Here is a 16,269-nt window from a genome sequence, read left to right on the forward strand (position 1 = left end):
GAAAGAGGAAACCAGCGGATGTCGCGTTAAACAACAGCAGCACGTTTGATCAGCTGTTGTTAGAATTTATTTAATATTAATTTCTAGTATCAGCTGATGTTTGCTGGAGCCACATCTGTAAGCTGCTGGTGATGATATCGTTTGGTTATCTGGTGAGAGGGAAACATGAAGATGAAACCAGGAGATGTCCTTACTGAATCATCAGAGCTGTGATGGAGAAACAGGTTTACCTTTTAGGTGACATGAATGAGTTGAAGTTATGAACTGTTTCTGAGAGACAAATAACACCAGGATCCTTTTTTAGGTAGCTGACAGCTGGTAACTGTGCAGGGGCGGATCTAGCAAAGTGTTGCCAGGGGGCCAGGTAGAGCATTAAAAGGGAAAGGGGGGCACAAGGAAATACTTTCTTATTCTCATTTCAAATGTCTAGCTTTTAATAAATAATTATCTGAGTCTTACAACAAACGATTGATAGATTGATGCATATATACCATCAGAACAGTGTACATCACTGTCACAACAGTGTTTGTTTTCATTCAAAGGCTTTATGATTTTTGCTATAATGGTGGGCTGGTCTCTAGTCAAAATGCCCGGGCTGATTTTTTTTGTCCCAGTCCAGCCCTGTATGCAGCTCATCTGCAGTCTGGTGTTGCCTACATCTTCCTATTCAGAAGGCAGAATGTCTGAGTTCTGAGTACAATCAAAGCACCACGACTGCAGTTTTTGTGTTGGATGTAAAAAGCGCACATGACGCTGTGACGTAGGCTAGAATCATGGCGACGGTCAACGACGGTCCAGGCGTGGGATTTCTCTCGTGGAAATATGCACGTTATTTTTTCCTTTGGTAGGTGGCACAGTGCACTTGTGGCAAGTAAGCAAGCTAGAAGACTGGCAGTCTTGCTGGGTATCCAGTTAGCAACACATTAACAAGAGAAGTCTGAGTAAAACCAAAGTTACTTTCCCTAGTAACTAGTTACTTTGAAAGTAACGAGTAACTTGAAGTAACTGAGTTACTTTTGATGGAAGTAACTAGTAATGTAACTAAGTTACTAATTTAAAGTAACTTACCCAACACTGGTGTTATGAATAAATCTTCTTCTTTTTGGGTACTGGTACTGGTTTTATTTTGTTGTATTTATCCGCGACACCTTAAAGGCCGGTCCGTGAAAATATTGTCAGACATAAACGGTCCGTGGCGCACAAAAGGTTGGGGACCGCTGACCTAGGCGACTAAAATGTCTGAGTAAATGTCCTTCCTGCAACAATTTAACTTTATTTGATTTTTATGAACTCACTGGAACTGATGACAGGTGTGTGCTAAAAACTAGTCTTAACACTTCTCCCCAGTTATAAAAAGGTGTTTGTTCAGTTGAATTGTACAGGTTATAAGTCATATTAAAGGTTTAGATTTTTTTACCCATTGTATTTTGAAGTGCAGCTTTATTGGTGTGTAGCTGTTAGAAGTTTGCTGAACTACATAAGAACTACAAAAACAAATAAGCAGAAAACATGGCCTGTAGAAAACTCGTGGGACAAGTCTGACATGACCTATATCACATTGTGGCTGTAGGCACAAAGCTGACCCTCAACATCAAAACGGGTTCACCAATTGTAAGAACAGAGAAGCTGAAAAGCAAGAATAAAACTCTAAAAATGGATTTTGTGTTTTCAGGTGTTTGTTTCTTAATCTAAAATATTTTCTTTTCTTTCCACTCATTTGATCTAATTTTGACACCGTACCCAAAACGCCCCAGGTGCACCCAGGAGGCACCATGTTAATGAGATTTGACTTTGGTGACAAAGATGGAAGCAAATCTAAATCGAACCTTCAAACTTTTGATCATTTCAAGGACATATACAGTGCCATAAAAAAAAGTATTCCTGATTCTTTCCTGATTTCATACATTTTCCCATTTTAGGCACACTTCAGTGGTTCAGATCAGCGAATACATCGAATACATAAGACCAATTTAACCCAAGTAAATACAAGACGCAGTTATCGAATGCTTTTCAATTATTAAGGGAAAAACTGCTATACAAACCTACCTGGCCTTATGCTAAAAAAAGGTAATCCCCCTTGTTGTTAAATCATGAATTAACTATGATTAGCTTTTTCCTTTTTTTTTTTTTTAAGCAGAGTTCACTAGCCACACAAAGGCCTGATTACTTCCAGACCCATTTAATCAAGAAATCACTCAAATTGAACCTGTGGAGAAAATTCATAGATAATAGGTAAAGGATTTCAAAAAGCAACACTTAATGCCATACTCCAAGAGCGCAACAACGAAAGATCCAGGATGTTACAAAAGACGCCACAACATCTAAAGTCCTGCAGGCCTCACTTGTCTTAGGTATGGTCAATGTTCATGATACAACAATAAGAAGGAGACTATGCATATTTGGTATCTTTGGGTGAGTTCCAGGGAAAAAATCAGTGCTGATTTTAACACAAATACAAAGGCTCGTCTCGCAGTTGCCAAAATAAACATCTTGATGATCCCCAACACTTTTGGGAAAATATTCCCAGGATTGACCAGACAAAAGTTGAAATTTTGGAAGGTTTGAGTCCTGTTATGTCTGTCTTAAAACCAACCACATCATATCAGCAGTCAAATATAGTGGTAGTAGTGGGATAGTCTGGACTTACTCTGCTGATTCAGCGCCTGGACAACTTACTGTAATTGATACAACCATGAATTCTGCTCTCTACCACAAAATCCTGAAGGAGAATGTCCGGCCATCGGTTTGTACCATGAAGCACAAGCGCAAGCTGTGTTATGCAGCAGGACAATGATCCAAAACACACCAGCAAGTCCACATTTGATTGGCTCAAAATACAAAATGAATGTTTTGAAATGGTTTTGGAGCGGCCTTGTTAAAGTCCGGACTTAAATCATGTTGGGGTGATTTGGCATGACCACAAAAAGGCTGTTCATGCTGAAACCTTCCAAAGTGGCTAAAATAAAACAATTCTGCAAAGGAAAATGGGCCAAAATTCCTCCCTATTGATGTGAAAGACTCATTGCCAATCATCACAAATACTTTATTGCGGTTCATGCTGGCACATTGGGTCATGTAAGTTTGGATAGCTTTTTTCCCCTCCATTAATAAATGAAACCATTTAAAAATGGTATTTTGGATTTACTCAGGTTATCTTTGTCTGATATTAAAATTTGTTTCATTGGAAACATGCAAGTGTAACAAAATGGTAAAAAACTGATAAAGCAGGAATAAAGTCTTCATGGTGCTGTAAGTACCAAACACTACCAGCTTATTTTTATGTACTGTAGGCTTTCATTTATATACTCTTACTGATAACCAAAAAATAGGCATGTAAGGTAGCTGTGCACATTGATGTTTAAGTAGAATACACATGTCTTTACACCTGTGCTACACGGGTTTGGTGAGAACACGAATTATCCTCTGGGGCTCTGGCTCACAAAGTGATGCATTTGCCCTAACTGTGTGTAACAGTTCTTATGCAAAACAGACCCATTGGCCATACCACACATAGGGATGTTGTACTTGCAGACTTATGCAAATGAATGACCTTTCAAAGAACATTTACATCACGGTAAGAATTCTTATTTTTTATTATTATTATTCAGTAGTTTCTGTCAGATTAATAAAATTAAAATGAAGTTAAATGTTTTTTTCCTTGTACCTATTTTTTTCCTTATTAAAAATCCTAGTTTTAATAAGCATTGTTACATTTGTTACAATGATAAGTTCACAGGGATGAAAAGAGACTTTGAACAAGACTTTCAATTCAGTTCATTTGCTCATTAAATTATTTAAAAATGTTTCTTTTTCTGTTTCATGTTATGTGCATTCATTATGTTACCTGCCATACATTTGTATATAGTGAAAAAGCAATAGTGTAAGCTTAAAAATCAACACATGTGAGATTAGCACAACTAAACAGTTTACCTCAATTAGGGTGGATATGTGAACGATGACATCCAATGAAGTCAATCGTTTTTAACCTGCTGTATTCTATGTGACACCCCACATAGTAAGGAGGTCTGGCCCGGATCTGGTATCAAGTCGGCACTGCTGGCTGACTTCTGGCATGATAAGACATGTACCAGATATGGGCCAGGCCTGGCATAGGTGGCACTGTTTATGTGATGGCATGCCACATCTGGCTCGATTGTGGTTTGGTTCATGTGGCCCAGGTCCATAGAAAACAGGTCTGGCCCGGATCTGGCATCAAGCTGGCACTTCGGACTGACTCGTGTCATGGCAGAGTGTATGTCAACCAGATGTGCGCCATGTCTGGCAATGACGCCACTGTTTATGCAATGGTATGCCATATCTGGCCTGATTATGGTTTGGTGTATGAGGCCCAGGCCCACAGAAAACAGGTCTTCCCTGGATGTGGCATCAAGCTGGCACTTCGGACTGACTGGTGTCAAGGCAGGGTGTATGTCAACCAGATGTGTGCCAGGTCTGACAATGATGGTACTATTTATGTTCCTATTTTAGTTAGAAGACCTAAATGCCATGTTGTAATACTATAAAACTTTTGCATGTTCTGCCACATGTTGTTAATACATGGTTTGATTAAGGTAGGTTTAGCAGAGGTAATCCACACATGGGCCAGCACAGGACCACCAGTGCCTGCAACTGGCCTTGTGCTCGCCCATGTGTGGGCCACATCTAGCAAACCAGATCTGGGCCACCAAAGGGCCGTCATTCTTTGCAGTATGTAGGCCATGTGTAAGCACATTGTGTGGGCCAGATCCGGGCCATACCAATTTTGCTATGTGGGTCCATGTGATTATCGATAGCCCTTATTTGTTTCACTGTGACTTTAGCTTGAGTCCTATGAGCAAGAAGTTGTCCTGTCTCTTGGAGGCTGTACTTAACCGAGGCAGCAGCCTCATCGAAATCAATGTATGTTTAGTTTTTTTTTGTTTGGTTGGGTTTTTTTGTAAGTCGTAAGATTTTATCTTGCAAGATCAGCTGTATGCAACTTGTGAGGACAATCTCATGAGTGAAAACAACTCATAAAAAGAAAGGAATGAGCTTGGTTGATTGCCTTTTAAATTGAACCCAAATGTGCAAGCACGTCTTCAGTTTGTGTTCTTTAAATAAAAAAAACTTGATTAAATTAGCATATTTTTAGTTTTTGCATTATAGTATTTACAGCTGAACAGGGATCTGAAAGGTCACATACTCTTAGCAGGAGCTTGTTTTCTGGACAAAGATGACGGCTGCTGAATGAAGAGGTGTGAACACAAATCTGGTCCCAGGCTCTGTCTTTTTATCTAGCCACAAGCACCTAGTTTTTGTTCTTCAGTTGTTTTATCACAATTGCTTTCTTCTTCTGACTCCCAACATCGTCACATCTGTGCCATCATGTTTCTTTCATACCAAGGCAAAATTAATTGTGAGTCAAATGTGATCAGGGTAGCAACTGAGATTGTCAACTATAGAAGAAAATGCTAAAACACAGTGCAGCTACTTATTGAAAACATGCAAAGAGAGAGATGGGCATGACATGCATCCATTTCTTTCATAAAGCCCAACTATTAATGAAGTAAAAACTTTAAGGGATACAGTTTAAACAAATAAAGAGAATCATTTGCAAATCTGTATGGTGATTTTTTTTTTAATGTATTTTCATTATTTTTGTAACTACCTCAGTACATTTGCATGTGATCAGATATGTTAAAAATCGTAATATGCATTCAGCTTTGCAAGCTGATATTAGTAAATGAAAACACAAATAGAAGATATATAAATATGTCTGAATAGTATTTTGTTTCAAAACATGGAAAATATATACAAATTATTAGTTAGAACTCAGCTTGACCTTTAAAAGGCTGTCTTTACATATGTTTTTTTTTTTTTTTTTTTTTTTTTTTTAAGTTGCGGCAGTCAGGTTCAGAATGACCAGGATACCTTTTCCTTACCTGGCTTTACTTACACTAGCATCAGCTAATGCGTTAAACACTATGTGACCAATCACAAAATAAAAAATATCAACAACAGAACAGAATATTTTACCAGATCATAAAACTATAATCTTATAAAAAAAGACTGAGGTTAAAGACATGGTCTAAAAGTATTGGAAATGCAAATCATTTTGATTTATTTTTCATTTATTTGTACCTCTTTCCAGTAGCAGAGCACTTTATTTTCAGGTGTTTTAGTAAGAGAAGATCCTGTAATTACAGTTGTACTTAATTTATTATGAAAATAATATTTCGCATTGGGGGGAAAAGTTAAATTGTATTGTTGTTTCTATATGCTTTTAATTATGTCTTGGAAGAAAAACTGAAACTGGCAAAAAGCGGTTTTAGCATGTTGAAAGAGAGATTTATAAATGTGTGTTCTGCTGGGCAAATACAGTCATTCCCCATAGATACTAGTGTCTGTATAGCTATAGTTGATTTTAATATACTTTATTGTTAGTGAAAACTGAGGAAATCAAATATAGCAGCAAGCTTTAATACTGGCTTATCAAAATGATCACACAGCAAAAATGCATGATGGTTTTGTTGCATCACTGTTCCACTGTTGGTTTAATAACACCAGCCACTGTGAGTGAACATGCATACGTCAGTGTGAAGCAATATCTCACATTCATTATGAAACTAGTTTGGGAATTTTAAGCTCTGTGAAAGTGTAGGGACAAATGGCTGACAAGATGGCTTGTCAGCCATTTGTTATTGTGTTATTGTTAAGAGAACTGTGCTGAGGAGGTGTGTCCTGATGTTGGGTTTGCCTTGCAGCATGATGCCCTGCCATACGCCGCTGACTGGTGGGCCTGGTGTAAAGCAGTAAAGGAGTAAAGGGGAAGGCACTAGGACCCAGACAAGTGAGTGAGTAGGCAGGCAGAGTGGGGCTGAGTCACTGCATGTGTCTGAGAGGCAGTCAGAAACAGAGCAGAGCAAGGGAGCAGAGGTGATCTCACACTCATCAGCACAGGATAACACAACCATGATGGGTTGACTTGGGGGGAGGGGGGGCGGTTGGAGAGAGGAAGTGTGCATTCGCCACCACTTGCTCAGCTATGGAGACCAACAAAGTTCTTCATTTTGTGCCTTCGGGTAAGTGGATCAAAGCTCCGAAAGCTGCTTCTCAGCTGTGCACGACACATCGTTCACTGGGAGAACCTTGGGGTTCCCTACCTAGTGAAACCTGAGAACCCCTTGTGCAAAACATGTGCAGCCCACTTCCACCTCTGCTCTGAGGGATGGCAGATGTTTTTGTGCATGTGCTCTACTGTACATACTTGTTTTCGTGTTTGCCCTTTCTGTGTACTTAGGAATGTGGCAATGTTCCACTTGTGACAGAAATCTAATTTTTTATTTTCTTCTGAGGGGAGGAGGGGTTTTGGAAGACAGATCGCAGATGTTGTTTTTTTTTTGTTTTTTTGCCTTTTTGTATTGGTATGCATTTGTGGGGGGTTTTCTGTCTTGTACTTGTTTATGTCTGGTATGCGGCACAAGAGGTTCCTGTGTCGTATATTATCAGTTAAGGAACTGAACCTTGAGAAACAATCGCATTGCAAACCCACCCATAGAAAGCCAGTGTACCTGTCGAGCATGTACAGAAGGCATGCAGAGGAAACCTGGGATCACAATGCACTTTCTCAGTGTTGCACTGGTGCGGCTCATGAATGTAAGACTGTGTGCATTTGCATTCATGTGTGCGTGTGTGCATGGATCCATGTGTAGTGCCTGCATGTGTTTTTCTTTCTCTTTTTTGCCTCTTGAAACGTGTGTTTATGTGTGTGAGATAAAGAATGACAGATTAGTGTTGGTGACAGCCACAGGAGAGCAGCGAGTTCTCTCCTCACTGAAAGTCCTCTGAGAGTCCATAGCCCATTTGGAGGTGTGATGCGGCTGCCGCTTCACTTTCATTTTGTCTGGGAAGACGGAGCAGGATGCTGTGTGTGTGTGTGTGTGTGTGTGTGTGTGTGTGTGTGTGTTAGAGAGAGAGAGAATAGGATGTTTTGAGGATAATACAAGTGTGGGAATCTGTGTGTTAGCGTGTATATCAGTGTGTTTTTGTTTGTAGTCTACAGTATTTTGTAAGAATGCATTTATATAGCTGTGTTGTTTTTGTTTGTTTTTTTTGTTTTTTTTTGGGGGGGGGGGGGCGCTCATTTTTGTGTTTTTCACAGTTCAGATGTGTTTTGTGTCTACATATGTGTTTGTGCGTACACGAGTGAACATGCTTTTTGCACACTAACTACATCCCTGAGTATGTGCTGGGGTGTGATGGACACTGCTGTGGCTTGTCCTCTAAAAAATAATTTGCATTAGCTGATTACAGGCAGAGAGGGCAGATTTGATTCTTACAGCAGAACAATTTGGTGGTGTGAACATAAAGGTATTCAAAAGATTTCTTACTAGGGAGAGGGAGAGGTTTTTAAAAATTGCGGGTATTAATAGGAGAAAGTCTGCTATAGTAATGGCTTATCGGAAATTACTTTTGTGTTTGTGTGTTGTGTAATGTAACCTTGGCTTTAACAGCAGATTTTAATAAAACAAAACCTCTCTAAACATAACTGTACATTTATAAAAAATTTGGTAGCATTATTGATCTCTGTCAGGAATCAAAAATGCTGTCAAAAAGGTACATGTTCAGAAATCTGACAGCAGATATTTAGCTCCACTGGTGACTCAACAATTACCTTTCCAGAGGATTTTTCTTTCTTGCTTTCAACACTCACTTTACTGCCCTCTGTATTTTTGAATAAAGCAGAGCAAGCTGTTCCATGCAGCAAAACTCAGCATACTTAACAGGAACATGGAGTCCAAAATAATGTTCGTCTGAAGCTGACTGCAGACCTTTATATTGCTTTTGTCTTATGTGAGCATTAACAAAGCTCTATTGCTGCGTAGTTTGGGGTAAGCACCCAAATTGTGTCATTATCAGTGGCAAACTGCTGACAGTTGAAAGAAGGAAAAAAAAAAAAAAAAAACGGTTATATAAAAGAGTTCAGAAATTAATTTTTACTTTATGGAGTAGTAAATTACCACAGAACGTCCAAATCTAATTGCACAGTGTGGACATATTGCAGTGGGTTTCAATACTGAGGCATAGTTTAACCTCACTGGTTTTTGTTCCCTGTTCATCACACGCTAGCAAATTCCTGCAGCTTGTAGGAGTGCAGTCTAACAGCATGCAGAATGGTGCAATGATGACGGATATGATGGTGATATAAATTGAAATGTATTATAGTTGTGTTTTTTTTTTTTTAAATTTGTGCAGGAATACTTTGATTTAAACAAAAAGTATTTTTATTAAAAGGTATTCTGTAGACTTTTTTCAGTTAATAATTTGGTCCATGACCAATACAGTGGTTGAGACAACCCAACATGCTACTCTTCAAGCAAAAGCAATATGCATGCAGTATGCAGTATCCATTCAAAATCATCCTCTTTGTTTCTTATGTGACTTTTGGAATACGAAATAAATGTTTTTATTAGTAAATTACAAGCATCATTTCAGCCAGCGCAAGCTTAAAATATGTTGGCGTAATTTAGAACAGAAGCTCAGCATATTTGCATTAGGATAAATTAAGTACATCATTAATATGTGACTTGTTATGAATGAATAAAAACATTGCAGTTGATTTGCAAAACAAATTATTAAGACCTGTAAGTCCAGCCTTCACAGGGAAATGCTCATGTCTGCTGTGTTTTTAAACAGTTCATTTTAACACAAATAACCGTGACTTAAAACTCAACCTCGAGTCATGCTGGTAGCGTGTCGATCTTCAGGTGGGACAGAGTCAGATAATCAGTGTTGCATCCGTGACCTGCAGTGCCAGAAGATATCAGCATGGAGGACACACAGTGGATGTGTGAATTAGTAGTTCGACCATGTGGAAGTGGAGGTGTGTGGGGAAGAAGATGGATGACGTGTTCCTGTGTGCATGCGTGCGTGTTTGTGCTGTAGATGTGACAGTGATCTCTGATCAGTATTCACCGCTGGCAACAGATCTCAGAAGCTCCAGCCTCTGAGCACAGCCATCTGGGCAGAGGAGAAACACACATTGACACACACATACAAATTATTATACAGTACCACACATACAAATACTAATACGCACAAGCACTGAAATGTCACAAAAACACGTCCTTGCAAGACACGACAAGACAGCCACACATGTAGCGCTGTCACACATAGGCATCGTTTGAAAATTCACGCACGCTCTGTGTATTTGCACACACTAAAGTACACTCACATACCAGTTATGTCAGATAATGTTCACGCACTCCACATAATTATATACACAATTCATCTTATCTACATGCATCTACATACATTTGTTAGTTTATACACACACACACACACACACACACACACACACACACACACACACACACGTATATGCACTCCTTTTACATGCATGTTAAATTCCATAAAATATGCAGGCACGTTTGCAGAATTGTACAATGGGTAGGTGTGCATTTTTGGGGGAAGAAGATGATATTTTTTATTTATACTAAAATATATACATCACTGTTGGTCAGCTGTCTTCAGGTGTTGTATTCTAATATCGATTGTCATTTCTTAATCTTTGTCCTTGACAAATTACCTTACAATCTTTGTAATTTCAAAGACTAATAAAAGCTAAATATTAAAAACAAAAATCAAAATGAAATGGAAATAATATATAACTGGAAAATAGAAAGCTAAAAAAAAAACTCTGTTTGCCATTAAAAGTAGTATTAAGAAAGCTAAGAGAACTTAACTGCTGACATTTACTATACTTTGAGATTAGAAAATGCTATAATGGATATTTTTGCAGTTGGGAAACAATCAGGGAAAAATGAATGACTTTAAAATCCGTATTGCAGATTTTATATTTTCTTGCAATTTTAATCTGTGTGGCTTTTGTGAGATTTTTATTTTTTTTATTCTTTATTTTTTAACAAAACTTGCTATTTTCAGGCCAACGTTACAAAATGAGATGTGGTACCAGGTGTGGCCTAGCACCTTACTGCGTTTTCAAATTAATCAGGTGCACCTCACACCTCTTGGCCATTACATTTTCTACAGCATAATGGGTATTAAATTAAATACTAAATACCCATTTAAACTAGATCTTGTGGTTTAAAAAAGGCAAAAAAGAAAGAAACAAAAAAGAATTTAGTGGTATCCACCAACAAGACCAATGGTCTAGCTTGCAATAATTTTTTAACAGTGAGGCAACACTGATGATGTAATTTTACCTTGACTTGCCTTTGTGGAAGTGTTTAACAGCAACCGACCAAATTCTTCTTTTGTTGTTGTTTTTTCTTTTCTTTTAATTAATTTTGCTATACTATATGTTAGAGCTGCACGATTAATCGTTAGAAAATCGCGATCTCGATTCATACTTATGTGCGATCTCATTTCCAAATGACAACGATTTAAAAAAAAAAAAAAAAAAAAAAAAAAAAAAGACAACGACGATTGTACCGCATTTTGATCCGGGACGTACTCTGCATGAAAACAAGCGCTCACTCTTCCTGCTCAACAAATGACAAGGGCGGAGCTTTATACCACGTGATACAGAAGCTGTGCCGTGTGATGCTAACATTAGCAGGGAAAAAACAACGGAGAGCACGTCAGGGATGACGAGAAAGTGACAGGAGAAAATCCGTCCCGGTCAACCACCCAAACATCAATAACGGGAACCTTATACAGCGCTTCCCTATACCCGTCGAACTCCCGCAGGCACAAAGAAATTACGGAGGCTATCACTTATCACCTGACCAAAGATATGGCTCCCAGCAACACTGTGCAAAACGAGGGATTTAGGAAAATGATCAACACCCTAGACAAACGCTACACAGTGCCGTCCCGCAACTATTTTTCTATTGTTGCACTACCTGCTCTATACACGCAGTGTCGAGCAACGGTGGAGACGGAATTTCAAGCAGTACAACATTTAGCGGCGACAACAAAACGTGAGACATTTGTTGTTTTTATATTTATTTATTGTTTTTATATTTATTGTTTTTATGTTCAGTCTCAACTGTTACGAAGTTGATGTGCAGTTAATAAGCGCAATAAATATTTATACTGGAAAAGAAAATCGTGAGAGAATCGTGATCTCAATTCTAAGCCAAAAAATCGTGATTCTCATTTTATGCAAAATCGTGCAGCCCTACTGTATGTTGCAAAACCCTCTGACAGCCTTCTTTGAATTTTGTCCTTTAAGGTCAGGACTAAGCTAAGTTATAGGACGTATATTTTCAAATGTGGACTTAAGGTCTAAGGAGCAGAACACATTGATACTTTAACACAAGCTCTGTTGCATTCCTTTTAACATCTAAATTAAATTACTCACTTTAGTGATGTCGTTAGCCAAACATCAGTTCACTAAATTGGATTACGAGACCTGAAAAGGATAAATAAAACACTCAAGTACTCGTGTATATCTTAAAAGCGTCGAGCCAAACAGTAGTGAATAAAGCAACCTTACTATGCTTGTTAACAAAATCTAGTCTATTAGTCCAGCCCTCACCTCCACAAATCAAAATATAAGCAGTCAGATATGATAAGATATGATCATTTACTATAATTTTTCAAATATATATAAATAAATATATCACATATAAAGAATCTGAGTCAAATTGAGATTTTTGACTGATACTTTGAAGCTTTGAATTTCGTTATGTTTTTTTTAATAGTAGGCACAACATGCTACATGAACTAAATCTAGTCTGCTAGCTTGTAAATTCCACATTAGGGAGGACCTTAATGTGGTATTTACAAGCTATTTAGGCAGCTGTGTCTATTAGCTTCATTAGCACTGTACAAAAAAAGCCCTGTAGTCCCAACATGGTATTTTTCATGTTACGATTGCAGATCTTTTAATTTCACATGTCCTCACTGCTTTATAGCAGCCCAGATGTGGAAGTATGAAAAAGATCTCTAAAGAGTTTTTTCAATGTTCAGATAAAAATGGGTGTAAATACTAGTGTGCTGCATATCAAGTGAAGCTGAATCTACTTATACCATTTGGAGATATTTTTAACCCTGATTATAAAGGCGGGAAGTCTCGCAGGCGTTGGCAATTATGGGGAAGTCTCATTTTATTCTCAAAAATGGATGTAAAGCCCTTGTTTCTCTACTCAAGTATTCTTTGTTTTTAGTAGCAGATTGTATGTTTGGATTCATGATGATGTATAAGTGGCTTTCAGAGAGTGAAAGTCAAAGATGATATTAACGGCTCTTTAGTGCAGATTTGATCCACTTTTAACACAGAGGGCATGACTTAATCTCATTCAAAACACAATAGATGCTTTTAACTCGGAGCCAGTTGTCAGCTGCCATCATCTCCCACATATTTGTATAGAGCCGTTTCTTTTTTTTAAATTTCGAAAATAGAAAAAACAGAACTGGCAGTCTCCTCCCATCTTTGGTGTTGGTGCTGACAGTCTTCAGACTGTACACACATACACGGAAAACAGAGGATTAGTCCACATGTCATAACACAGACAATCTAGCAGTTTTCAGACTAACAGATAATCGATATCCAGGCCAAGACCTCTTGTCCCAAGTGCTGGTCTTTGTTTAGAGTCGGGCAAGAATGCAGATACACGCTAGCAAAATGCAACAACATTCTGGCCAAAGCTTTTTTTCATTTTTCATTTCCCTGCATGTAGTCAAACATGATTAGTTAACACTACTCATACTGTTACAACTAATAATAGTATGAGTAATAACAGTATGACTTTGGGAACAAACCCTTCTGGTACCGCTGCCTGCACATTCTGCATATGCAGAGATATTTTCAGGTTATAAACACAGGAAGCAGTACTGAGCACGGCCGAGGCATTTATTTCAGTTCCCATTTATTATCACTTTTGTATATTCAACCAAGACGGCACAGGCTCCGCAGCACAGAACAGCTTGTACTGTGCAGGGTATTTTCTCCTTTGCAGTGAATTTAATTTAAAACCAGCAAACAAAACGGAATCAACTTGTAGAAATGCTGCTATACTGCACCTCCCCTCCTCTTGATATGTACACCCCTTCTCCAACAAAGACATCTTGGAATAATTACTAAAGATACCCATGTTGATGAATTCCTGAACATTGATTGTAAACCTTCCCTTTTGATGTGAGTGAGCAAAAACATCAGCATGCTAAAAAGTAGCATTATATACGCAAGCTGTATTGTAGGCTTGCATGGAAGCTAGATTGAATGTTTATTTTCACTGTATTATAATTTGAATGATACCCATACATGTGCACACACACAAGCGCATGTCCTGTCATGTATGACCCACACAGCTGAGACAGGATGTATAGAGAACTGCAGAAATAGGTTGCGTCACGATGAGTACTGCAGATAGTTTCCTCCTTCCTGTTCATGCTGAGGTTAGTTGTGCCATGCTGCTGTTTGCATACAGCTGTTAAATGCAGAGATTACACTTGGAATTCTTTTGCACACTTCCTTCACCCTGTGTCTAATGTCCTTTTTGTCCTTGCCGCATGCAACCGTATAAGTCATAAAGGCCGGGTGCTGCAGCACCAAAATTGCGTCGTTATTTTTGCACATATAGTATCTAGAAAGCTGGATCTGCCTAAACTGTAAGTAAACTTGGACAGTTACTTAATGGCAAGCACCTGTTCAGAGACTTATAGAAGCATAACAAGTAAATGAGAAGAGCAAAAGGTCTCACAGCATTGCAATGAAGAAAGCTAAAGAAATAAAACGTACAGAGGACTACACAAACCCAATCTACAGTGAGTGTCAGATGGAGGATTAAACGAGATGGCTAGAAGTGAGTAATGGCATAAAAAATATTGAGGAGAACAATGCAGATCCAAGGTTGCATAATTTAAATTCTGTCAATGTGTTGCAGGATGCAATTGAGCTAAGCAAAGAGACAGCTAGTGAGCAGAGCAGGGCAGGCCACTGACACTGCTCAGGTTAGTGGTTTGATTCTCACCGGGGGGGTGAACGGACAGCTTTAAAGGCTTATTTAATTAAAACAGCCATTCAATTTTACACTTTACCCACTAAAATGCTAAGTGTATGTTAATTGTAGGTAAAAAATCCTAAATATAATAATATTTCACACAATACTGTGTAAACATGAAGAGACTTGATGCAAGTAAACTGAAAGCATTTTGCATATATAATGTAATGGACTTTTTTTCTCTTTTGCTGCTTCACGTTGATTAAGTCTGAAACTGTCAGAGGAGTTCCGTGGGGGAACACCACAAATGAAAGGCAATGAGATATGCTGTCGGATAGTGGGCAGGCTTGAGCAGCCTACATGGCTGTGTGGAGAACAGCAGACTTGAAAGGGAGATGGTGGCCTGGCTTTAATCGAGCCAGAGGAAGAAGGGAATGTGCAAGCAATTAGCAGGAATCCCCGAGCACTGGCCTTTTTTTTTTTTTTTTTTTTTTTTTTTCCTCATTCCCCCCTTCTATGAAAATCGAGGCAGCCAATTTCTGTAGCGAGTGGTTGGCTGGTGTGTGTGTGTTTGTTTATATATTGGAATTACATCCTCAGTCACTAACTTGCTCATTCACTGCCTGGCTTCCTATAAACACACACAGGGTGTCTGTGCTTCAGCACCTGAGCTTAATCCTATACCAGGAAATCAGGTGAAAATGCAGAGAAGAAAGAAAAGGAAGAGAGAAAGATGTGAAAATGGAAAATGAGATGTAGCAACAAATGGTGGATGGACAGAAAGAGGAAACGAGGTGAAATAATGATGAAATGGTGGAGAGGTTTAGACTGTAGATTCTTCCTGTGCCTAACCTCAGTCACGATGTCTTGTTCTGCCACGCCGCAGAGTACGTGAACCCACACCAGCCAGCTCACTGTAACCATCAATCCCTCTCTGGTGAAAAGACCAGAGGATTACTACACAGCTTTTCGGTCCACAGACCTTACACCAAGAGTTAAATATTCAATTCGTGTGTGTGTGTGTGTGTGTGTGTGTGTGTGTGTGTGTGTGTGTGTGTGTGTGTGTGTGTGTGTGTGTAAACTCAATTACTACTACTAATTATTCAAAATAAATTTAATTGAGTTTTCATTTGCAAAATTGTATTTTGTTGTTGCTAGCTTCGTCAGGTTATTTTCTTTATTTCTAAACACAGGAAATGTTTCTTGAACATTTTGTTTTGCTGCAAATCAGCCTGAAGTAACTCTGCTTTCAACATATTCTTTTGCTAAATTTACATGTGAACAAATGGTACTCAAGGCGAGTCACTTATACACACACATACACAAAATGAAAACACCTGTAGATTCCCCAAAGCAAAAAGACAATTTATAGATGTTA

General features: G+C 38.5%; 1 protein-coding gene across 4 annotated transcripts in view; it reads left to right on the forward strand.

The window, feature by feature from the left end:
• The window catches only part of slc4a11 (solute carrier family 4 member 11), a 102,736-nt gene that overhangs the window by 23,352 nt on the left and 63,115 nt on the right, over positions 1-16,269 (forward strand). The window contains exon 1 of one of the 4 annotated variants that reach the window (XM_086274401.1): positions 6,955-7,061. The exons of the other annotated variants lie outside the window; for them this stretch is intronic. Coding sequence (XP_086130527.1) covers positions 7,025-7,061 — 37 coding nt within the window. The 5' untranslated portion in view covers positions 6,955-7,024. Of the gene's footprint in view, positions 1-6,954; positions 7,062-16,269 lie in introns of those variants that run through there. 4 annotated transcript variants of the gene reach the window in all.

The sequence above is a fragment of the Aulonocara sp. 'chitande type north' Nkhata Bay genome, linkage group LG19, assembly GCF_057382095.1.
Source record: "Aulonocara sp. 'chitande type north' Nkhata Bay isolate Kocher_YH1m ecotype deep benthic linkage group LG19, A_spYH_male_GT1.1, whole genome shotgun sequence".
NCBI lineage: Eukaryota > Metazoa > Chordata > Actinopteri > Cichliformes > Cichlidae > Aulonocara > Aulonocara sp. 'chitande type north' Nkhata Bay.